Here is a 25,238-nt window from a genome sequence, read left to right on the forward strand (position 1 = left end):
CATCTCCAGCTGTTTTCTTTCCCACTTGGTGTCCACTTATACAGAAAACTGTGATTATATCTCAACTAAGTAGTTTAGAGTCTGGCAATTCTCCTCAGCTTTCCTCAGCATCATCGTGGAGACAAGCCATTGGTGGTTCTTTTTTGAATGCTCCTTGGCATAATACTACTCTGTGACAAAGACAGACGGACAAGTCTGGATACTTCTGCTCTTTGAAGAAGTATCTCTCTTACTTGAATTGCCACCATAATAAACTGAGTTGATTTCAGTACTGGCTCATGTGTAGTCATCAGATCTAATAACTGAATGATAATTAATTTGCAGAGTGCAACACTTTCTTCAGTTACATTTCTGTCAGTCCTACTAAAGGGAGTAGACAAGCTTCAAAAATTAACTTGAAACTGTGGTTTATAAATGCTATGGCAGATGGAAATAGAAGCTGGCTTGTAGAGTTCTGACAGCAGCTGATGGAGTGGTAGACCAGGGCAGTCAAATACTCCTGGCCTTAGGCTGTGTTTGCAGAGTTGGCAACCAGAACAGGTATCTCTTTATACCCTAAACTGATCCTATCAATTAACATGGAGCGCTGAGATTTCAGTTTTAGAGTTATTCTTCAGGCCAGAATTGCTACTAAGAGAAGTGGCTCTATTTAGCGCTATTGATCAGGCTCACTTTTTCATATGGGCCCTCTCTGTACATGCCCACAGAAGAAAACACTGATCAATATGTTCCAAAACATTATGGCTTAATGTGAACAAATGTGGGCAAAATGTGAACATAGTGAGCAAATGAGCAGTGCAATAAGACATGGTCTCAAACATTTGTGGTATAGAGTGGTATATTGTCCCTGTGTTGCTTAGTTATTTGATCATCATAGATGGAGTAGTTTAAATAACATGTAAACTGCCCTTGCCAAAATTCGAAGAGTCACTGTACTGATTTTGAATAGAGCAACAATTTTTATAAGCAAGTACGTAACAGAATTGTGTATTCAGGTAATACAGTTAACATCACTACATTTTCTTTCAAAGTGTAATGCTAGTCTTCACTACGAGATTTTTTTTGTTGTTGTTCTTCTGTTAATTCATCTAACTAACTCAGTAATGCAGTAGTTTAAATATTTTTTATTCAATGTTTTTTCTGGTTTTAGCTTTGTCATGGACATTCTATAGTGCTGTCCTGATTTCAGCTGGGATAGAGCTAATTTTCTTCCTAGAAGGAGGTATGGTGCTGTGTTTTGGACTTAAGATGAGAATAATGTTGATAACACACTGATGTTTTAGTTGTTGCAGTGCTTACACTAAGTCAAAGACTTTTCAGCTTCTCACACTGTCTCACCATGAAATTAGTTATAAGAACTGACCTGGACCACTGGGGTCCTGTGAAACTCCTGGTGTCCTCTCACTGAGAGTTCTGCTGCTTTCAGCCTGATTGCTGTGTAGAAACGATTGTTGTTCTTGAGCTAAAAGACAGACAAAAAGGAAAGGATGCAAGTGAAATACTGAATGTGACTAAATAAGGATTCTGAATCAATTGCTTTCAAAAAACAAACAAACAAAAAAAAAAAACCACTGCAGTTTACTCTTCTGCTTAGTACATATGTAACAGAGTGCAGAACCACATATTTATTAACATAGTGAACAGCTTTATAAATGGCTTCCTGACATTGGTGAGGGTTGGTGTTAATACTATAAGGTCAGAACTTGTCCTAGAATGAACAGAACATGGAAATATACAGGGCTAAAAATTCTAGGTGAAGATTTTAGATCAATATAAAACAGCAATACAAAAAAAATACAAAGACTGACAGCTATAAAATTATTTACTTGCCAGTTATAAAATTATTTTTTCCTAGCTGAAAGGGATAAAAGTAAAGTTTGTTGAAATTATTTTTTTTAATTATTTTTTATTTTTGGCAGATTACATAAATCTTCAAATTATAAAAAGCTTCTCATTAATGTGATGATTGCAGCACCTAAAAAAATGAAAACAATTACAAAATGTAATCAGATTCCAGATTCCAACAAATATTATCTGAGATTTTCAACTGGTACCTACATTAATAATGAAATTTGGTAAGTTTGTAAATACGTTCTCTGGTCATGGCAGATGAGGTTTTTCTGTGCTTATTTTACCTCTCAATCCAAAGATACAAAAGCACTTTGTAAAAAGCTGGACTAACATTATTATTTCAGTACTACAGTTGGGGAAACAGACATCCAGAAAAGTAGACCTTCACCCACAAAACGTAGGAAACAGCTGATGATTCTGGGAAATGAAATGAGATATCCACCTTCAGGACTTAATTCTCTTTCCATTCACTTTCATTTCATTGCAGTGGGGAAAAAATGAAATATGTACAAAGTAGGTTGTAAACTTGTTAGTGTAAATTCAGACCAATTTTTACATGTTTGTTAAGTTCATGAAGCATTTTGTATTGTTCCATCTTGAGCAGATCTGAGGAATGACACTTTAGCTGATGTGATTTCCAGCCTTTTAGTACAGTACAAGAAGAACTTGGGTATGGCAACATTATTCCCCAGTTCATATATTAAAAAAAAATCCGACCATAACGTGAGTTTCCAAGGAAACAGAACAAAATGCTGAATCAAGAAATTCTCTATTATCCGTTAGCCTTTTTGCAGTGTATATGAGGATCAATAGATTTCATTTAAGTATAAAGTGTTTGAGGTTGTAAATTAATGGGCGAAGTAACAATTAGAATGCAAAAACATCAAAGGAAATTATTAAATGGACTGAAATTTTCATAGAATCTGCTGAAATGATCTGATAAAAAATACAAAATCCTTAGTAACAATTTCAATAGCTTCTGTTATTTTTCTGTGGCATGATTATTGACAGGAGTTAAATACTTGCATTCATCCCAATTCATTACACAGCATTTATCAGTTGCTGATGTGTGTCCTGGTTTCAGGTAGGACAGAGTTAATTTTCCTCCTAGTAGCTGGTAGGGTGCTATGTTTTGGATTAGGATGAGAAGAGCGCTGATAACATGCTGATGTTTCAATTGTTGTAGAGCAGTGCTTACACCAAGCCAAGGACTTTTCAGCTTCTCCCTCTGTCCTGCCAGCGAGCAGGCTGGGGGTGCAGCAGGAGCTGGGAGGGGACAGGCCCAGGACAGCTGACCCAAACTGGCCAAAGGGGTATTCCATACCATCTGATGTCATGCTAAATAATATATAGGGATGGCTAGCCGGGGTGGGGGGGCCGGCTGCTCGGGGATAGGCTGGGCATCGGTCAGCGGGTGGTGAGCAATTGCATTGTGCATCACTTGTTTCGTACACATTATTATTATTAATACTATTATTATTATTATTATTATTATTATTATTGTTATTATTATTTTCCTGTCTTAATAAACTGTCTTTATCTCAACTCACAGGCTTCACTTTACCATTTCTCTCCCCCATCCCAGAGAGGGAGGGGGGAGGGTGAGCGAACGGCTGTGTGGTGTTTAGCTGCCAGCCGGGCTAAACCACAACAATGTGATAATATAATCTATGACAAGGGAGTCAGTTACTTGCCCGTGATAAAGACCAGCTGATCAATGTCCTTTTATTCTTTCATTTACTGATCCTTCTGTTGCTCTAAATGTATTCAGAACCACTGTTACTGCTACAGATATAAGATTTTTTATACTATATATCTTATCTTTCATTCTCCCTATTAAATCAAGTGCCTTACATTGAAGCATACCCAAATGCTTACAGTCAGTTTTATTTGCTTTTACAGTTTCAAGGACATATATTTATCGCTACATGATTGTTTTACTAATGCTTTGAGCTGTTCAGATAGCTTAATCCCTGTAAAACCCAGGACATAGATATCACCCTGTTGTAGTAAACCAGTAATAGAGCAAACCACTAATGCATTGTACTGTTTCTAACAGCAGCAAGGACTGTAGCCAGCAATTCACACACATACACACATAGAAAACCAAACCAGCTACCAATCGGGGAAAAAAAAAAAAAAAAAGGGAGGGAGAAAGAATTCCCTGTATCGTACATTTATGGAATTTCATCACTGTATAGGAAAGGCACTTCTCATTCAGCCCTAGAAATTCAGGAATTTTATTGGTGAAACAAATTCATAACAGTCAGTGGCAATATAACTTCTCCTACATGATTCCTCTAGTCTAGCTCAGCCATTTTCCAAAGGAACCACTCTGACAGATCACACAGTAATTAGGTCTTAGGTGCTGATTGGTCCCACAGCTGAGATCCCCATCCTAGATGCCAAACAGCAGCAGATGGGACAGGAGCACCAAACTGAAATATCAACACACATTCTGTAGGTTAGAAATAGCCATCAAATGACTTGAAATGGGATATGCTATGCTCAGTTTAAGCTAAAAGAGAAAATATAAATTCAAAATTAGACTTCCAGTCCACCCTATAGATGCCATTTACAATAAGAAGCTCAAGGAGCTTGAAGGTTCCTAGCACTTCCAAATGTCAGGTAATGCACAAAGGAATCCAACACTAGGTTCCTGTTGTTGACTATATTGGCCTAGATGTATAATTTTTAAATACATGGGACAAAATTATGTGCAAAATGATTTCAGGGAATATTAAAAATATGAAAATTGTATCTTTTTCTCTCAATATACTTTTGATGGAGCAGGAGCGTTTCAAGGGAAATCCCTGTGGGGAATTAGGTAGTTTCCTCCCACTCCCTCTCAGGGCACTCCTGTGTTTAAAGGTGAATTGCTACCTTTTGTGTCTGAATCTCACCCCATGCTGAGGACAGCGCTCGCTCCTGTGCAGAACATTTTACAGCCATCTACTGGAGAAATGACATCGTTACCAGGCAAGAGAATTCAGTGCTAACAATGGCTACTGTATTGTCAGCAATTTCAAGAACAAGCCCTTTGCTCTAAACCACAGTCATGGTAGATGGAAACAAATTACCACACATTAAGTTACCTCACTCCAAAGCAAAGCTGAATGCAGCATGACCTATATTTGAAGATGCATTTTCCAGTTCTTGAAATTATTTGTGACACATCATGTAGTATCCACTAACCATATGTCCAAGAATGAAATGAGATTTCCCTCCCACCCCAAAACATTACCACAGACAAATTGTTTTCTCCAACTTAAGGATAAATAGTTAAAATAAAGCTGTGCTTAGTAATAATGATATGTCACAATCTGTGTAACTCAGAACTGACAAGCTCTTTAATTTCGGCAGTTTTGCTCACAGTTAAACATTTGATATTTCTGAATTAAAATACTGATATTTTGTTTGTTGAATTGTCCATATTCTGCTGTTTCATTAGATTTATAATAAAGAATTAATGTCTATAGTTTTTCTTTATTAAACAACAATAACAACAAAAACCTTTCTTGTAAAGTTGCGCTGTCCATGCTGCACTAGGATACGTGTATTACCCAATTTAGGAATGTGTAGCCACATGGGAAGTAGAGCTGGAAATAGTGATATGAACACCAGTTTCTTTCCAGAGGCTCTTCTGTGTCACTCAATACTGTTACCTGCAGAAGTATCTGTAGCCAGTTATAATGAGGATACCAAGTACAGTTTACAGATGTCTAGAAATAGCTATCAGATGGAAACAAGTTTTTCTGGTGCCTAGAATGTTGTACTGAAATGATTATGTATGGCTTAACTTAGTTTGAGAGGGAAGCTAAAGCAGGAGTTTTGAATTAGCGTTTGCTACAACCAATCCACATCACACTAATGGTGCCTTCCCAAGATCTAAAACAAATCATCAGAATACCCCGATTCCCTTAGCACAGAAATCCTTCAATAAATGGTTCTGTTGTTAAGCAGATCAAGTGCAGACAGGCCACGTGGAGGCCTCAGGGACTCTGGAGAGTCACTGTCAGAGCTTACACCATCTCTCTCCCTACCATTGTAGTGATAGTGCCTGAAGACAGGGCTCTTGGACTTCCAGTTGTTCAAGTTCATTAGCTGATGTCCCTTCATGGGAATTGAATAATACAGGCAGGGCTTGTGCTGGTGGTCTGCCCCTCATGGGAGGGAGGATTCCAGTAGCAGGGAAGAGGAGCATTTCTGACATAACACCTTTCATCTCAGTTTCTTTAAACACTTCTACAAGCATTAATTAATTAAATATCCCAGTGCCCCTGTGAGATAAGTGTCATCTCAATTTTCTAGATGGGTAAACTTGGGTATGCAGATTATAAGTGGCTTCCCCAAGTTATTCAGTAAGTCAGAAGAGGCTTTAAAACAGTACCCAGGAGATATAATTTCAAACCCAGTCCTGTAACACTTGACAATGCATTCCTTTATTCTTGTTTTTATATAGATACCACTACAAATTGAATTAATAGCTTTTTTTCCTGGTCAGTGCTTCCATGTTGTTTTCATTTCTTTTCCATTTTATCAACTGTATTCTGACCCCTTTATAAGCATTTTTAAAATTTATTCTTGCTAATGTTTGAGGTTTTTAAATGCAAATTTTTAAAACATCTGATCCGTGCTCATTGGACAGCCTTGCTGACCGACTGTGTCCCCTGTTAATATCTGACTCCATGCTCAGCTACACAGAAGAGAGTTCTGTGCCTGCTGAGCTTCTGGCTCTTCAGCATTAAAATTTCCCTCCTGGACGTGAATAACAGTGATTTCTCTTCATTCCTGTACATTAATTTTTAATCACAGCCCCTACTTTACCACCGCTGATTGAATTCCCTACCACATCTAATGGCCTTTCTTGTAATATTCATTCATTTAAAATATGTGTGCTGATGCCAGATCTTATTTTTCAAGGGCAGCTTGTTTAAGGCCAGCAGCAAAGAAATAGCTATTACACAGATGTTAAACTACAGTATATTGCCATATGTTTGATCACCAGGGCAGGGGTAAAATGTTCTATTTTGTTGAAAAAGGGCACAGTTATACATGGATCACGCATAATACTGAGTAAAATTCAGTCACCATTGAACTGAACAAAATTCCTGCTCAATTCAGGGAGAAACAAAGTTGGTACATTATTTTATCATATGTGTGAAACATATTCTTAGATACTGAAACTGAAAGCCAAAGGGTCACAGTGCTGCAGATGAATTTTATGGTAAGCATTCAATACAGGACCTGGGTTTAATATCCTAGCACTGTAATACTCAATAATTGAAAGGTTGAAAACAGAGAAGCACTGAATGCAAACTCCGTATTTCAGCAAAATGGAATCAGGCTGAAGATTTTGTGAGTTTTAGAGGGGAAGAAAGAAAACGATGTTCTGCTTAAGCTGATCTGGAAATTAGTACAGCTCTCACCTACCTGTGGATTGGCAGTTTTGCCCACTGTACCCAGGACAGCACTTCCATTCCAGCGATGTTACTATTTTATGCTTGATTCTGTAGGCCACGTGCGTTGTTGTCTGGGACCTGCAAAGCAAAAAACTTTTTAAACCTGTTTTAGGTGACCAAGCAGGAGTTGTAGGATACCTGTACATCAACAATATGTTTTCTTATGTATTGTTTCATTAACCCATTGAAACTGAAAGTGAATCCTAACTAGGATTTGGTGTTTCAATAGCAATCAGTGTTAGAATTGCACCCTTCAGATCATCTGCATAGGTTTTAAAGGAAACTGATGTCTAATTAGGGCTGTCAGGTTTCTTCCCTGAACATCTTATTCAGGAGTCAAATATTAATAACTGTTATGTTATTATAATTAATACATACTACACTGGACAGAGTGGGTCAAAAATAAAATTGTGAAATCCTGTTTACTTTGAAATCAGTGACAAAAAGTACTTATGATGAATCTATGCCATGCCAGTTCATATTAAGTACATACCAGAAGCCTTCCATTCTGATTATTTTTTGTAGGTTTATAGACGCATTATTCTGATAAAATATGAAAATTTCCACTCTGTAAGTTGATGAAAGGAGGGTATAGCTATGTAGTTGTGATGCCTCTGTTTTTACTGTAGGTAACTGCAGAGTCAGCAGCAATTTTGTTTCTGTGTTCCATCACATTCTGTATGTCCTGGCTACACCATCACTTCTTTTAGCTTTCTGAAGTTCAGAGAAGTTAGTTTAGAATGAGCATGCTGCAACAAAAAGAAACAAACTACAACAACTCCACTTGTCTATTTTAAATACAAAGTTTGAGTAAAAAGAGTATCAAACGGTTCTGCTAGTTGCTAAACACTACCATGAAGAATAATTCAAATCTCAGAAAATACAGAAATATAATGTCTACAGAATTCTTGGACATACAATCCCTGTCTAAATCATGCCAGAAAGGGGGCATATTTGAAGACTGTCAGACCAAAAATGCCTTCCCATTGAATTAAAAAAAACATGCCATCATGTTTTATACAGTAGTTAATCTTGTCAACCTTTCACAAGGAATGCAATATTATATATTAAAACTTGTATCAACCGTCAGGAGCTTTGCATGTGTCCCCAAACACCTTTGCCTCTGAAAAAAGGCTTTTCAGCTGCAAGAACTCAATAAAGATTAAGGTGAACTGAAATCAAGGGATTTCTTCTCAATTCTTTCACCGTATGGATGCTCCTATTTTATGGTATGACTGCTTTATTCTGCATTAGCATAACTGATTCCTGAAAGCAACCTTAAAAACAAATGTCCCTGAAAGAAGTTAATCGGGAATAGATACTACAAAAATAACTTTCCATGTAGACAAGACCCAGAAGTGTATATAGCAGAGACATTTACAGGAACAGCCCAATGAGCTCATTTTCCTTAAAATAATAATAATAATAATAATAATAATAATAATAATCAGAGTTATTGTGAATCTTCCAGATTGAATTAGAAAAAAGCTGGCAACATTGCAACCACAGGGCTCGTCCCACAGTTTTGTGATGCAATTCATTATATTTCAGAGTACACAAATCCTAAGGACACTTCTGTTCCAGGTTTCACCTCAAAGCTTTAAGCATGTTCAATCATACCACCTAGAGGGCAATTCTCAGAACAAGCTGGTTTGTAAGAAGCTTCTGAAGTTTTTCAAGGGAAAAAATATATTACAACCTCACTTTTGCTGGTGCTATTTCAGGATGCCATTTTCCAGTCTCATGCACTAAAATCAAACTTCATTTACTATTGAAAGCTAATGCGTGAGAATCCAATGAGGCACTCAAATCACAAAGGACAATCTGAATATGTTTAGTAGTTGTTATTTACACATTGCATCCAGGCCAGTTACTTTTCTAGGTTCACTGCCTGAGCAACAAAGCTGTGCCACAAATAAGCACCCAGCAAAGATAGTAACAAAAATATTTATGCCATTCAGAGAAAGCCTTTTGCTCCAACAATGCACAAGCCTGGAAAACTGCACATAAAAGATTTTCTTTCCCAGACATGCTTTAAAGCCTTGTACCTTCTCCTGTAGTACTTCAGAAGAGAGGAGAAGGCAGTGGGCTTACTTGAAGGCTTTGAACAGATCAGAGGATTCCAGAGTGAGGGTGTACCAAGCCCATATGGCAGAGCTCAACGATACTTCCAGTCGTGAGCTTTTTTACTTGCTATGTTGTTTACTTGCTATGTTTACTTACTTTACTAGCAACATGTTAAGATGAGAACTCAGAACACACTATCTGCTCCCTCCTGTGTTTGGTGTTTTTTTTTTTGTTTTGTTTTTTTCTTTTGGTTTTTCGTTTGGTTGGTTGGTTGGTTTTGTTTGTTTTTTTTTTTTTTTTTTTTTTTTGTGTGTGTGTGTGTTTTGTGAGTGCGTGGGTGTTTCTTTATTGCTGATGTTGTGTTGTTTTGTTTTGTTTTTAAATTTCTGAAGTTGTGGTTGTATTCATTAGGCATATGTGTCACTCTCAATCTCAAGTACTCTTTCTTCCATTGTCTACACACCTCTGAGCACAGGATCCTATAAGCCAAGTGCAAGGCTTTGCTCTGCCTGATGAGAAGGTTTCCAGGTTGTCCACTACCACTGTAGGCAACAGTCTGGTATGGACATAAGCACACCAGTTTCTGTAAGAGAGAAAATGTAAATATAATTAAAGTACAAATAGCATTTCACACAATATGATGAGATATGATACTTAAAGGGGAAGTCAAACTCATAATTTAGGGATAGGATTAAGTTATGAAAATAAAATTTGTTTTCCCTCAGACTGACAGTGTAGTCTTAGGCAAATTACTTAGTTTTTGTGCTTCAGCTACTCATTAGCAAAGAAAGCAATCATTTTTACACCTCTACATCTATTTATATGGTATAACAGATTTTTTCTTTGTAAATGTTTTTGGAACACCAAAGCAAAGAAGCCTTTCTGGACTGCAGTAATAACAGATCTCATAATACACCTACATTTCCAACCATAGAAAACTGTCTCTCCAGTAGTCAAAGGATTGTTTAACAAGGTTCCTAATCACCTATAGGTTCCATTTTGTGGATAGATATTTCAACTCTTCCTCCCTTTCTCTAGAAATATTGTCAGTACAATTAGACTGTGTTTTTGAGTGCACTTTGAGGTCGAACACACACACAACTATATTGTGCCATAGCTCTGCCTTTGCCTGTGCCTTTTTTTCCACACCCTTTCCTAGAGGGAAATAACATATGAAACAACCAAACTGCTAACTGCAGTACAGAATTATGGGAGCTGAAAAGTGTAAGGCCACTTTCTTTTAAAAGTAATTTCAGGTAATATCAGTAATTTCTCTGCCAGACTTCAGGACACATTTGGAGAACACTCTCAGACATATGGTTTGATTTTTGGGTGGTTCTGTGTTGACCACAAACGGGTTGGATATGATGATCCTTGTAGTTCACTCAGGATGTTCTATGATTCTGTACAGGTATGAAACCTCCTCCATTTCATAGCTGTAGTAAGGGTTCTGCATATTCATACCTGAGATTAAAAAACATAATTTTCTCTGAATTGCAGCACTGAGATTTAAATTAAAAAACAAACAAGCAAACAACACAGAAATCTATCAACACATGAATGTCATAGTAAACAATTCTTAACAGATGGGTAAAGTGATGCTGGTCCAGACTGCCAGTGTTCTATTCAGGGGGACCTCTGACTAAAGGTGGTGATTTGCTTACGATTTGCTTATGATTTAAATTCAATATACAGAATATAAACATCTAAGTTTCTGAATAACTTTCAGCAATTAACTGATAGCATATAAAGTCTGATCAGAAGACATCTGAAGTGATAAACACACCTCAGTTCAGTACCACACCTCTTTTACTGTAGCAAGTTATCTGTCTAGAAAAAGAGTAAACAGCAGAAAGGTGTCTTATCACGTCTGCAAATCAAGACTCAAAAATAGGAGTCAGGTTTTAAAATCTGGGCAGAAGTGGATCATCCCAACCTACAGTGAGCCAGTGTTATGGGTAGGACTTGAGCTCCTGGCTCCCTCACCTGCACTCTACTCTCACATGCAGACCTGACAGCTCACCAGAGCTGGACTAATAAGACGAAATACAGCAATGTTGTCAGTGTTGGTCTTTTATACAGTGTATGTGGAGGTACAGGTTTTAGTAACTGGATTCCATTTCACATCAAAGTAAATGTGATCAATGAAAAGATAAAACAATGAAAACAGGCATAAAAAGCAGCTACAAAATATATGAAAGTCCTGGAATACAGAGAGGTCAGTTTAAAACATAATCTACTTTTTAAAATTCATAATGTAAATCCAACAATTATCATTACTATTGAAAGCAGCCAACTTCAAGGTAACAGCTACTGGAACATGCCCATTTGGAGATGCCCTCAAGGAAAGATCAGTACAATACATTTCAAACTTAACAGTTAAGGATTGCTGTTTGTTTTTTAAAATAGCCTAAACTCAGTCTCTGATTTCCACCAAAAATTTAACTCAACTTGAACAGATCGTTTCTGTTTAAAATATTTAACTCATTCTTAAGCTCTGTGAGTACAATGTCTGTAGCTGTTCTCACATGACCCAGCAATCTTTGATCAGGCTAAATTGCAGGAAATACCCACAGAGCCCCTGGTGTGACTTATAATTAGGTTTATGCTACCAATGAAATAAGCTCATTAAGAGATGTTAAGAACGCAAATATAATTTTGAAGTCAAACTGTCTGAAAAAATGTAGGTTTGAAAATAGAAGATGAAGCATGGCGGAAGAACTATGACAAGCTGTGTTAATGCAAAGGCAGAATAGAAAACAACTCTTTTGCATAACAGGAACTTAAACATGAAAATCTTCTTTACCCTCCATGGAATAATATATTTCAGATCAGCAACACAAGCTTCTGACATGTAGATTTTATTGAAAGCTGCAGGAGCCTCTTGTTTGTTTTGTGTTCGGTCTGATTTCAATAAGGAAAACTGTACTTAAAGCCAAAACAACATCTTCATGGTGTACAACAGAAATCCAGCCTGGAGAGCGTAGTGCAAGTCTTGACTGGCATAAAGACAATCTGACAGATTTCATCCTTTTCTGTCATGTGCTGACCAGCAAAACTCGCTCATAGCAAGGTGTCAAAGAATATCTTTCAGTCCTCAGACTTCTGAAATAGCCTCTTTGTTTGTGATATTTGCAGCAGTATTTCCAGCTCAAATATAAATATTGCTACACTAAATCTACATCAAGTGCTGTTTGACCCTATCTGAGAAGTTGGGCATAATATGAAGAGCAACATTTTTTTCTTGTGCAAGCAACAAGCATGCACGCTCTACAACTCCAGCTGGCCTGAATCTTGGGGATTTTATGGACATTGCAAATTCAAGGTCTGTGTAGCTTACAACCTGTGGAGCCTGCACATATGGCTGGAGTAAAATACCTACAACTGACAGTGCTAATGGAACCTAGATGGTGCCTATAAGCCTCTCTTTGCCTTTTGGGATCTTGCATGTCCTGTAAAGCTCATTTGGATCTTGTATTAATACCCTATTGGATAAGTTCTCTTCTCTTTTGCTTACACCAGTCCTATTTCTTTTTCAACAGAGAAAACATTCCTGTGAGGCATTCCTTCCTTTCCACAACTGGTCAGAAAATAGGATGTAGGTTGGAGATAACTGTGAAATAGAAGATTTTTCAGAGCAATTGTAAGGAAGGTGTGTTTCCTCCACGTCAAGAAGCCCCATGTCCAGTCTACACGAGTATGTATTAGTACATATCTTTCTGTCAGCTGGGAAAAAAAAAAAAAAAAAAAAAGGAATTTCTGAAATATAGGACAAATTAGTGGAGTGTTTCCCTGTGTTTAGCTGACTCATCCTTGGTGATTTACATCAGTCTCCTGTTATGAAGCTATACAGCCTGAAATACTGGACAACATTTTGCAACTGAATGGGACTTGATTCTCAGCAAAGAGCAACTTCCTTGTCTGTGTAATAAAACTGTGGAGCCTGCGGAGGTCTGCCCTTTGGTGCACAGCTAAGAGACAAATTATAAGTAATGTCTCACTAGTAATTTACTTATTTTTGTTTAAGTTTTCATAACTGGCAAATATTGTTTCTTAATTTACTACACAGATTTCCAAAGCTTGACTTGATGGTATATGAAGAAAAATACCCCAGCTGGTCTGAAGCAATTGTATGGCCATGTTCTCTTACATGTATTTCTGGGCCCTGAATCAGGGGACTGGTAGTCACGCCTGACTGCAAACAAGGGCCCCTAAACTCATTACTGCTTCGTTAGCGTATTGCCAGCGCTCTTAAACCCTCTCAAATTTTAATTTTTAATTAGCAAAGCCTATACTCCGCTTCGACAGCAGCACGGGAGCCCTGCCCGAGCGGCCCGCTCCCCCCGGGAGGAGCTGCGTGAGGCGAGGCGAGGCGAGGTGGGGTGGGCAGCGCTGCCGGGTGGGGCCGGCAGGTGGCGGCCATTGCCCGCAGAGGCGGGGAAGTTGTGGCCGTTAACGCCTCTGTGCGAGCTCCCGAGGCTGCTGAGGGAGAGCAGAGAGCCTGCTGACAGGAAAGTGGCCAAAGAAGGAAATAAATTTATGTTCGCTTCCAAATCCTGAAGAATGAGAGTGCTATGACTTTTATCCCTTTCTCTTTTTTTGTCCCTGAGGATGTGCTCTTCATTCACTTTTTAGTTGAAAATAAATTCTCTGGTTTTGAGAAATTAGATGATGAGGATATGCTAGCCTGCTGGTAGAGTTATCCAGTCTATAAAAGGATTGTTGTTAATACATTTGCAGTCAGTGGAAATATTTCCACAGCAGCAGGCTTGATGTTGGTAAAAGGGGAAGTACAACTTACACTATCATTGAAAAATGATAATTTCCTGAAGGTGACAGGATGAGTGGAAGTTATGAGACTTCAGTGCTGCACACTGATGGTTTAAGCTGTTCTTTAGGTAATTGAAAAACAACAAACTGCTGGCTAGAGATCATCAAGTGTAGCTGTACACAATTTCTTCCCTCTGGTTCTAAGCACAGATCATACTTTCAAACAATCCTTGTAAATGGTCCTAAAGCCATATAGAAGGAACACCAGTGGTAGTCGGGACATGAAGGGTAGAGATTTCATTCTGTACCTTTCATATTATATCTGAAAATGAGTTATTTTTATCCATAAATAAATTAGATTACCTGACTTTTAATAGAAATGCTATTGAATCAGCACAGCTGAACGTCACTGAATCATGAAAATGAGATTATTATGTTGCTGAAGGAAGACAGCAGGATGCAGAGCTGTAGACATTGTTAAAGCCAGAGCATGTCTTGCTGGCCATGCCTCATTCAGATTATATGCAGCTGATGGGTATTTCATAGAACGGTTAATGAAATACAAATCCCAATTCTACACCTGTTTTCATTTACTGTCTTCCTTTACACCTAGGCAAGGAGAATGTAGAAAGATGCTATGAACATCTGGAGGCGGTGCCTTGGAAGGAAAGGCTGAGGAACTGTGGCATGTTCAGTTGGAGGAAGGAAGGCCTTCAGGGGCAGCCAACAGCAGCTCTGCCCCAACTCCACCCCAAGGACCTACAGGGACCTTATTGAGAGGTTGGACCTAGAGAAATGTGTGGCAGGAGAACGAGAGGCAAACTGCACAAATTCAAACAAGAGATGGTCAGACTGAGTATAAGAAGCTTGCTCCCCACAAGGACAACCAGGCTTTGGAGCAGGGCCTAAAGGTTGTGCAGTCACCAACCTTGAATAGCTGAGCCTTGGAACAGAAGACCTGACTAGATCAGGCTCTGAGTAACCTGGTCTGATCTCATACCTCACCCACGTGTGAGCAGGAGGTTGGACTAGAGACCTCCCAAGGTCTTTTCCAACCTGACTGATACTATGATTCTGTGAACCTATGCTCTTTGCTTATATACAAATATAGTTTAGGTGGTATGATTGTTCTTCTGAATATAGTACTGTACAAACATTCATATGGAAGAACACGTACTGACATTGTGTGGAAGAAGCCAGTCTTTTTCTACTTTTTCTTAAGATAGGACATTTCCCACTATGAAAGAGTGTTACACAGAGGCCCTGGATTTAGGTCGTATAAACGTACATTGCTGTCATATATTTTCAGCTTCCTTTAACTATCCTGCCAAGTTTTGGTGAGGAGAGATAATGTTAATTGACAAAATGTAAACACTTGGATTAAAAGGATAGAAAACACCCTTGCAAGCTTTGTGTTTCTTTGTTTGGTTTGCTGCTATTGCATGGGAGACCTGATTTTGGCTTCAGCAACTTCTTTTGAACTCTATTAGGTGACAAATGAGACCTCTCACCTTTCAGATACTAGCCAATCATACCCTTTTGGCTACATCAAAAGAAGTGCAGCTAACAAGTTGAAGGAGGTGATTCTCCCCTTCTCAGGGAGACCCCACCTGGAGTGCTGCATTCAGCCTAGGGCTCACAGCATAAGTGAGACATGGACCTGTTGGAACGAGTCCAGAGGAGGGCCACAAAGATGTTCAGAGGGTTGGAGCATCTCTCCTATGAAGAGAGGCTGAGACAGTTGGGCTTGTTTAGCTTAGAGAAGAGAATGCTGTGGGAGACCCTATAGCGGACTTCCAGTCCATAAAAGCGGCATACAGGAAAGATGGGGAGAGACTCCATCAGGGAGTGTACTGACAGGACAAGGAGTAATGGTTTTAAAATGAAAGAGGATAGATATAGACTAGGTATTAGGAAAAAATTATTTACTGTGAGGGTGGTGAGGCAGTGGAACAGGTTGCCCAAAGAAGCTGTGGATGCCCCAACAAGTGTTCAAGGCCAGGTTGGATGAGACCCTAAGCAACCTGATCTAGTGAGAGGTGTCCCTGCCCACTGCAGGGGTTGGAATTAGATGATCCCTTCCAACCCAAGCCATTCTGTGATTCTGATTCTACAGCAAATTCTGTATCTTTAAATGAATGTCAGACGTCTTTCTGAAATATAAGCTCTACTTCCAACAGAAGTTATAAACCTGAGTCAAAATTGGCTAATTTTCTCTGTTGTCTGCTCAGCTTCCTTAGTTTTGAAATGTATGAGTTTACTAATCTCAGTTGAAATGAAAATTCATTACTCACTAGGAACTGAGCATAAACAAAAATCAGGTTGGGAAATCTGTTTGATGTCCTGATTGGAATGACAAGCCTGGATGGCCTCTGAAAAGTGCATATTTGATAGACAATACAGTATAGTAAGTGATGGTAAAATATTTTATAGAATATGGTTTTTGGCCCTGAGAAACAGTTGACTTGTTGACACTGAAGTATCAGCTGGGGTGTTGTACCATTTATTTCATGTTTTTTGCAGGATTTGGGGTCTTGACATTTTGTCCTGCCTGTTACAAAATACAAATTCTACTGTCATCATTCATTTCCTTTTTTTGTATGTACTGTGCTGAAACCTTGGACTGTGAATAGCCTCTTTGTCTCACTCAAATTTTATTTACTGTTGTGACCAATTGCGTGTTTTGTCTTGTGCTGCAAAAAAATAGTTCACAATTTCCACTTAGCTAGCATTTTACCCATCAGTTTTAGCATTAAAAAGATGTCTTGCTGCATACCACATTAGGTCTTTCAGAACTTATTTCACTGTGTTTGAAGCCCCTCAAAATAATCAAACTTTTCTAAAGATGGAATTTAAAATTTTAAGAAGATATCCATTAGTCTAGATTGAGAATCGTCTAGTAAAACACATTTGAAAATCCAGTCAAATAATTTTATTTTGTTTTTGTTTGTTTGTTTAAGTATCTTAATTCCTTTTTTTTTTCTTTTTTTTTCTTTTTTTTTTCTTTCTTCCCCCCTCTGGATTTATTTTCCATCATCTACCTGGCCCAGACTACAGAATTCATTAGGCTAATTCTGGTCTAATTTACTGACACTGCTTCTCAGATGACCTTCAGTGGTACAGTTTTTTTCTGTTTTGTTAGTCCTTTTCTAATCTACAGAAAAGGAGATTGCAGTAAGTCAGTAATGACTTCACTCTGAGAAATGCTGACAAAGAAAAAGTGACACAAAATGAAAATGTTAAAATAGAAGATCCCGTCCCAGTTCTCAGGACAAATGTTTTTCTTCTTTAATCTGTTTAGAGTGTTTGGGCAGCTTTTCTTTTCTTATTTACCTTCATTAAATGGTTAAATTGCCTCACTGGTTGCTTTGTACTTGATTTGCCACTTTCTCACGCAGAACTGTGTCTTTACTCACTAATTTATGCAGAGCTCATGAACAAAAAGAATCCGAGCAGAAGTCCATGAAATTTAAGGTGATTTTTTTCTTGTGTTTTTCCTCATGACCTATGGTATTACTTACTAGAAGTATAATAGAGCATAGATGTTTTGAGATTTGGCACGAAAATTATCTTCTGAATCACTTACATTCTCTAACTAGCAACACAAATAATGCTTTTGGAAAACATCCAGGGACACCTTGCCACTGTTCTTTTCCTTGCTACATCTACTCCAGGAATTAGAGTGTCAGTTTCCTAAAATCTTAATAATATTTGGGTTTGTGATAATGCAAATTTTATGTGGAATCTGGTATACCTTAGATGATGATATGTTTAAAAATAATAATAGTAATAAAGTTTGCAGTGACTGGGAGCTAAATCCTAACACCCTGTCCAGTTGTTAAAGTAATTCTGATCTATTCAATGAGATGGAGAGATATAAATAGGGATGGAAAGCATTCTCTTCTTATTCCTCACTGTTTCCATGGCAGATGAAGCAAAGAGCAACAGCAAGGATAAGCATGAGCATTGATGCGGTAGTTAGTGTAAAGAGATTAATGGATACCTTTATTAACTTCATTAAAGTATTTCAGAAGACATATGCATAGTAGTGCTTTATCTAATTCTGATCATAGAAAAACTAAGTAACCAAACTCTGAGGAAGCTAAGAGGTAAGGGACTAAAGGGCTGGGACTCTCTCTGTCTTATAAGTACCACGTGAGTGTCTCAAAAGCAGGGTGGGTGGAGATATGTTTTTTCTTTTCCAGCTCTATATTTCCTGTGCTACTGAGAAGTCTGTCATGATTCTGCAAAGCCATCATTGCTGAAAGACTGCCTGAGAAAACCAAAACTACGGATTTTGTTACTTCAGAATTTTTGTCTAGTCTTTAGAAATGACAATTTTGTCACATATTGTCCAGAATTGCATGGGCATATATTTACCATTTCTTCTCTCCCTGAAAGACAAAATATCCTATAAGGTCACCCTGGGAGGCAGTAGAAGCTGGGTCTCCCTCGATGATTCCTTTCAGGTACTGGAACTACTTGAAATGTGAGCATTGCAAAGTTTCACATTTAAACAGACTCTTTAATTCTTTCTGTGCATGGGACATCACCAGTGGGAAAGATTTCCTCAGTGCATGGGATATTTGATATAAAGTGATATAAAGAAAATGTATGTGAATTGCATGAACCCTCTGCACCTGTTGCCCTATACCAGTGTTGCTGTACAGCTTGCAGTAGTATGTGATCTGCATGATGTGGTAAGGCACTTGGCTACTTCACACCAGCACCCTCAGTCACCTGTTAATCACCAATCTCTAAATACTTGTGTTAAAATTCTCTTTGGAGTTACATTTTCTTGGTGCCATGCCTCATGCATCATTATGGAAGTGCATAATTATGTATTTTGCTCCTCTGTACTGAATACCAGTGCCTGGATTACTGATTTCGTTGTTTATTATTATTATTATTATTATTATTATTATTATTATTATTATTTTATTATTACTATTACTATTTTTCCAGGAGTGCAATGGGAGTAATGCTGTGTTCAGCATATGAAGGGAAATTAGATTGTGGACTCATAGCCATTCTTAAGAAGTACATTCAAGATGCTGCTGGAGAAGAAGGCATCATTGTAAATGTCTTCTGCATGGCTGGAGTACAACATTGTGAGGGCAAAGCACTGTCAAACATTTTCTGACATTTAGCCACCAAGGCAGCCTAAGTAGTTGTGTGAGGGGTTCTTTCTTCCAAGTCCTAGTGAATACACCTAATGAGGCAGAAACTTAAGTCATACGTGAGTTTTATTTATTGTAAATGCACAGTGATGCAAAATCCTAAGAAATCCATTTAAGAATTGTTCTCTCTGCTCCATTAAAAAGTGACATGATCAAAAGAGACGGTGGACCTTACATTAGCCAGGCAGTTAAATCAGTTTCTATGTTTCTTCTGTATTTGAAACATCTGCTGAACTTAACCATTCATTTCAATTCACCAGTACACTAGAAATTCTACCAAGCCAGTAAAAGCAACAGCAATTTCTGGGGAGAAATCCAGAGCTCTGGTCTTGAGAATGAAATATTTCAGCACTCCTATCACATGTGACAGCTAAGTAAATCTGTCCCTGGTGCTGACTTTATTAAATCCTTCTGTGTTCAGTAATAAAATACTGTCACCTCACCACTACCCATGGTAATGGCAGGGGAAGTCAGTGAAGACCCTCAGTGGATTCATGATAATTGGAAAATATGAAATATACACATACTAAGAGAAATGAGTAATACAGAGCCATCCAACAGTGTGGAGGTAGTATGGTTAATTTACAGCCTGAATGAATGTCTCGTATTCAGGAGCTGCCTTGAATAATAATTAATAAAATTGGCTTCAGAATGGAAGGAGACTGTGCTCGTCCCAAGACTCAGCCTCAAACTCGCTCCAGAGTCCCACAGTTACTTGGTCTGTTTCATACAGTGAAATACTTCAATTAAGTCCTTTCTGCAGGCTTAAAAAGATGTATCTCACATGAAGTCAGTTGCAAACAATGTATCATCAATTCTCTTCTTTGACACCAAATTGGTACTCACATTTAATTTCACTCAACTCTGGCAAAAAAAAACCTCTCTGCTCCTGAAGCACAGCTTTAGTTTTCCAGCATTACTCATCCTAGAGGGGTGCCCAAGTAGTAAACAATTGGAATAGGGAAGTTTTTAGGAGCTAGCATATTTAGATTCCTCTGAGATACTTTTTTGTTTGTTTGTTTTCTCTGTAAATTCTGCAATAATAAGTCACCATCACCAGGCCTGATCCGGACTCACTGAATTGCCTTCCTGGCTTGATGTCTGCCTTGCAGCATCACCACAGCAGCACTTTGTGATTTAGCCTCTGGGCTGATGCTAGTTGCCGTATCTGGGTCTGCCCTGCCTGCATTTGTTTGTCAGTTGTCAGAAATATTCTTCAGGTGCAGACTTTGAAAATCCATAAAATATTTCCAAATCATACTATTTTGACATTTTCATGGGAATTTTGCCAAAATAGAATGAACCAGAAGAACTTTTATTTTTATATCTAGTTCTAGCATGTGCATGATATATGTACATAGTCTTATCCTCAGATAATATAGGGCAGAGACAACTGAGGGAATTCTGTTTATAATTAAGCCAACAGAGTACACAACCTCCTTCAGAAAGAGGGTATTTTAGTAATTAATCTTGTACAATGAGCCCATACTGTATCTTTTGGGTAACCTGGCAGCCCTGGAGACTCTCCAATAAAGTATATTACTTTCTTATTTTTTTTAAACTATAAATATATTTTTATAAAATGGCTTTCCTTTATTTTTCTTACTCTTGTCTCTCTCTGACCTCTTTGTTTTGTTCCTTCTATATGGAATCTTTTAACATCAGCATTTCTGCACATATGTTAGCACAATGGGTTGCCATAAAGGACAACAGAATCATGCAGTTTCTACAAAGTCACCTCAAAATTCAGGCTGGAATAGGGACTATCACTACACAGTTGCTTCAATTCAAAATAAAACCAAAAAGCAAATTGTGCTTCCAAATTTCCTCAGAGGTAGTGTGCTTTACAATTGTGAAATCTGCTACTGACTCATTCAAGATGCACTCAGGAATTAGATAAGTAAACCTCAAAGGAAGCTGCATGTATTTATTGGAAGTTTTACTGCATCTCTTTCACTTTATTTGCAATAGAGATGGAAAAGGAAAAAAAAAATAGGAAATGTGCTAGAAATTAATGTAATGTGTAGTCAATAACACCTGCACATAATAAATATAAATAGTTGTTTTCCTATGCATAGTTTCTCAGCAGTAGTTTTCCAGATGCTTCACAGCAGTGATTGGTAACATTGAGCACACCAGACGTTTTTTTCATGACTTTACTGAAAAAAGTCGAATTGCAAAAGACTTTCTTATTTATCCAGGTCTAATTCATAGGGAAAGGGAGAAAGAACAGTGAAGTGACTCAAGTCACAGTCTAGGTCAGTGACAAAACAGCAAGATAAGCTCAAATCACCATATCTGGCTGCAAAAGCACTTGTATGCAGTAGGACGACTAGACTTGTAAGGCAAGAATCTTAATGCGAGAAGGATCAAACAACTCCTAGAACAGGTTAAAAAAGAGAGTGGGGATTTAGCATTCAGTTTTATGCTGGGGTTTCACACTGTTACTCAACCCTGTAACATCATATGTAAACCTTGCTTTGTGTCTAACTTGCTTAATGCACTCAAACAAAATAGGACCTTTATGCATGTTGCACAGCAGGTTGCTCCTCAACCACTCATGAAATAAGGTGGTAGCCCATACAAAATTGCTTTTTTTCCTCTCTGCAGATGCAACCACATCCCATTGTGATAAGTAAAATGTGAGATCTTCTTCACCAGAGACTGATTTTTCACTTTCTGCTTTTATATCTTATGTAAAGGGTAGAAACAATATTTGCCAATTCACAGAGTTTTTCTGAAGATTAATTCCACTGGAATATTATTCTCGAGAGAAAGTTAAAGTCTCTAGCTTAGTATATTCTAAGACTTATTTAAATGGCGTTGAAGGTATAGGCTCTAACAAATAAAGAGAGCCCACGTAAGCCAGGTTATCTCAGACACTGCCAAAAACTGTGATAAGGTGTTGTAACAGATGACATTCACTTCTAAAGGAGTGTGCTAGGAAAGCAGCCTGGGAAGCATTGCTTCTTACTGGGTATCTCTTCTGCGCTATGGTGAAGAACTCCTTTGCTTTGCATCTTTCTGGCATCACTTCATTTATGCATGATCCAAAAGACATTCAGGACAATGGGAATCTTTTCTTTGTCTTGGAGGAATATCAGCTCACAGCCTCACATTGCAACATAATTGTCGGAGTGTTTCTAAGGAGTGCCTTATTCCCTTTTTGTGAATTTAAGAGAGTTTCTCCACATTTTGGATATTAGCATTTGTCAACTGCTATCAAAAGAAGGAATCTATATTCTGAAATCCCTCTATCCTTAAATATGACAGAAAACCACCAGTCTTTTGTGTCTTCCATTTACATCAGTATCTGAATATATATCAGCAATTAAGTGAAGCTTGCAATAACTCCAAAGTCAGTATTAACATCCCCATTTGAGCTGAAGATATTGGAGCTCAAAGAAAATAACTGAGTGTTTAGAGCTATAAAGCTAGCCAGTACAAGTTGATATACTCCATTAAGCGTAGCTATTATGTATTAAGCTATACAATTCTGAATGCACATTCACCTGCAGCACTATTTGCTATAAGTTTTTATCACAGAATAAAATGTTGCAATTGTCATACACTGTTGTATCTTTAATTGTTTGTAATTTCAGGTTAGTGGGGAAGTTTAGAAACACAATCATTTTTGATAGAATGAAATCTTGCATTTAAAATTTCTTTTACCCACAACAAAGAAAACAACAAAAGTTTAGTATGCACAAAACAGGGAGGCATCTATTGTAGTCCTTTCTTATCCGTATGTGTTAATGACTTTCCTGCTGGTTTTGAGATAAACACCATGAGGAAATAAATATTTCAGTCTTTACTCTGTCACAATGGTTTTGACTGAGTAAATAGTGTAGGTTTGGTCCCTTGCTTGTGTTTTCATGAACTTCCTAAAGCTCAGAAAACAGTTTTACTTGAAATTACTAGGACATTTGCCAATTATTTCACTGGAAATTAACGAATAGCATTGCTATACACTACATAGAAAAAGAAAAAATAAAGTTTAGTTTTCCTTACTTTCCCCTGGTAGTTTGAAAGCCAGATGCTTTAGAGTTGGCATCCCTTTGGGTGTTGGTGATATCAGTGCTGTAGGATGACTGCTTGAGAGCTCTGTTCCCTGCTGCTCTATCCTGGCTTGGAGTGACCTCTTGCTGGAGAGGGGCCTTTCTTGCATTGCTCTGTAGAGATGTCATTTCGCTGCTAGACGAGCTTCTCATCTTATCTTTGTCAGAGTCCCCATCACTGTGTCCATTTGACTGGCTTGTAGGGATGGAGGTTGTAGAATTGGAAGTTTTCTTCACTGCTTTCATTCCCAGAGTCTTGCCTGAAGATGCAGAAGTGGGTGCCTGTGATGCACTCTCCTTGGCAACTTGTATCTCAGAATAGGGTGACCCTGCAGTTGTCACTGCATTCACAGAGCCATGCACTGCAGTTGGAGATGGGGTCATGTCTGAGTAAGTTGTTGGGCTTTCACCACCCTCCTCTGTGGTCCAAAGCTTTCCTGGAGTGTTAAATCCAAGGTTGCCACTCTGGAAGTGCAAAAGGAACAGCAAGAAGATAACCTCCTTCATTCTGCTAGTTTGTAAATGCTACAGGATGTCTCACATTTATTTCCCAAGCAAGAACCCTGTAGCTTTTCTCTCCTCCTGAGCTGCTACTCATACAGCAAAGAGCCTACCCAGAGAATGTCCTGCTGGGGTTTATTTTTTGTAGAAAGGAAGCAGGTTTTGGTGTTTCAAAACTGACAGAGGAAGCCTGGTTTCCTGTTTCTGTGGATTCCTCTGCAACCTGTGACCCTTTAGAGAGCAGGAGCCTGGCAGCCTGTGTAGAAGGAAAAAAGAAGTTTTTGTGGAAGGCACAGGATAAAGATTAATGGCACAATAGAAATGTGGAAAAATATGTACTGTGAAGTAATCCTGAGGGATAAAAACTGAAATTGGTAGGTAATTTTCCTTTCACATGTATATGTGCAGAGAGCAGAAGTGACTTGTCACATGCACTTTGAATGATTTGTACTTGTGACCTTGTTATTGAAAAACGACTTGGAAAAACTGGTGTGCTACATAAAGCTCAAAGTTTGCTGTGTCGTCTCTTTTGCTTTGAATAATTAAGCACACTGCTGCCAAACGTTGGGAAGTGTTGAAAAATAGGATCATGCTGTACTCATTATAGTAGTACAAGCTTTTGTATGTAATCACTTACCTGTAGGTCATTGGCTATATATGCCACATCCTGGTCCTATAGCATTGCTCCCACCACTGAAAACAACCTGACACCGTCCCCTAAGGTATTTATACATATTGATGTGATCCCTCCTGAGCCATCTTTTCTCTTGCCTGAAGAGTCCCAGCTCTCTCAGCTTTTCCTCACAGCAGAGATGTTTCAGTCCCTCTATTATTTTTGTGGACCTTCACTGGGCTCCCACCAGTAGCTTCGTAGCTCTCTTGTACTGGGGAGCCTAGAACTGGTGCCAGAACTCCTGGTGTGGCCTCACCAGTGCTGAATAGAGGGGAAAGATCACCTCATTCAACCTGCTGGTAACTCTCCTCCTAAGACAGCCCAAGATATTGTTAGCTTACTTTGCATCAAGGGCATATTGCTGGCTCATGGTCAACTTGGCATTCACCAGAACTCCCAGGTACTTCTGTGCAAAGCTGCTTTCCAGCCAGCCGACCCCAGCATGTACTGGTTCTTCCCCAGATGCTGGACTTTGCAGTTCCCCTCATGGAACTTCACATGCCCTTGTGGACATTCCTATCATCTCATTTCTCCAGCCTGTTGAGTTCCGTCTGGATAGCAGCATGATCCTCTGGTGTATCAGGGACTCTTCCCAGTTTTTTATCATCTGCAGACTTGCTGAGGGCACACTCTGTCTCATTATCCAGGTCATTAATGAAGATGGACCTTATAGAAC

The 25,238-nt window shown here is 38.4% G+C and overlaps 1 protein-coding gene across 1 annotated transcript in view; it reads right to left on the reverse strand.

Moving 5' to 3' along the window:
* The window catches only part of MMRN1 (multimerin 1), a 41,325-nt gene extending 17,430 nt beyond the window's left edge, over positions 1 to 23,895 (reverse strand). Inside the window, exons 1-4 of the mRNA XM_035541327.1 lie at positions 23,342 to 23,895; positions 9,844 to 9,963; positions 7,285 to 7,391; positions 1,364 to 1,462 (exon numbers count right to left, since the gene is read on the reverse strand). Of these exons, the coding sequence (XP_035397220.1) occupies positions 1,364 to 1,462; positions 7,285 to 7,391; positions 9,844 to 9,963; positions 23,342 to 23,895 (880 nt within the window). The remainder of the gene's footprint in view (positions 1 to 1,363; positions 1,463 to 7,284; positions 7,392 to 9,843; positions 9,964 to 23,341) is intronic.
* Between the last annotated feature and the right edge of the window lie 1,343 nt (positions 23,896 to 25,238).

Source organism: Cygnus atratus, chromosome 4, assembly GCF_013377495.2.
Source record: "Cygnus atratus isolate AKBS03 ecotype Queensland, Australia chromosome 4, CAtr_DNAZoo_HiC_assembly, whole genome shotgun sequence".
NCBI classification, from domain to species: Eukaryota; Metazoa; Chordata; class Aves; order Anseriformes; family Anatidae; genus Cygnus; species Cygnus atratus.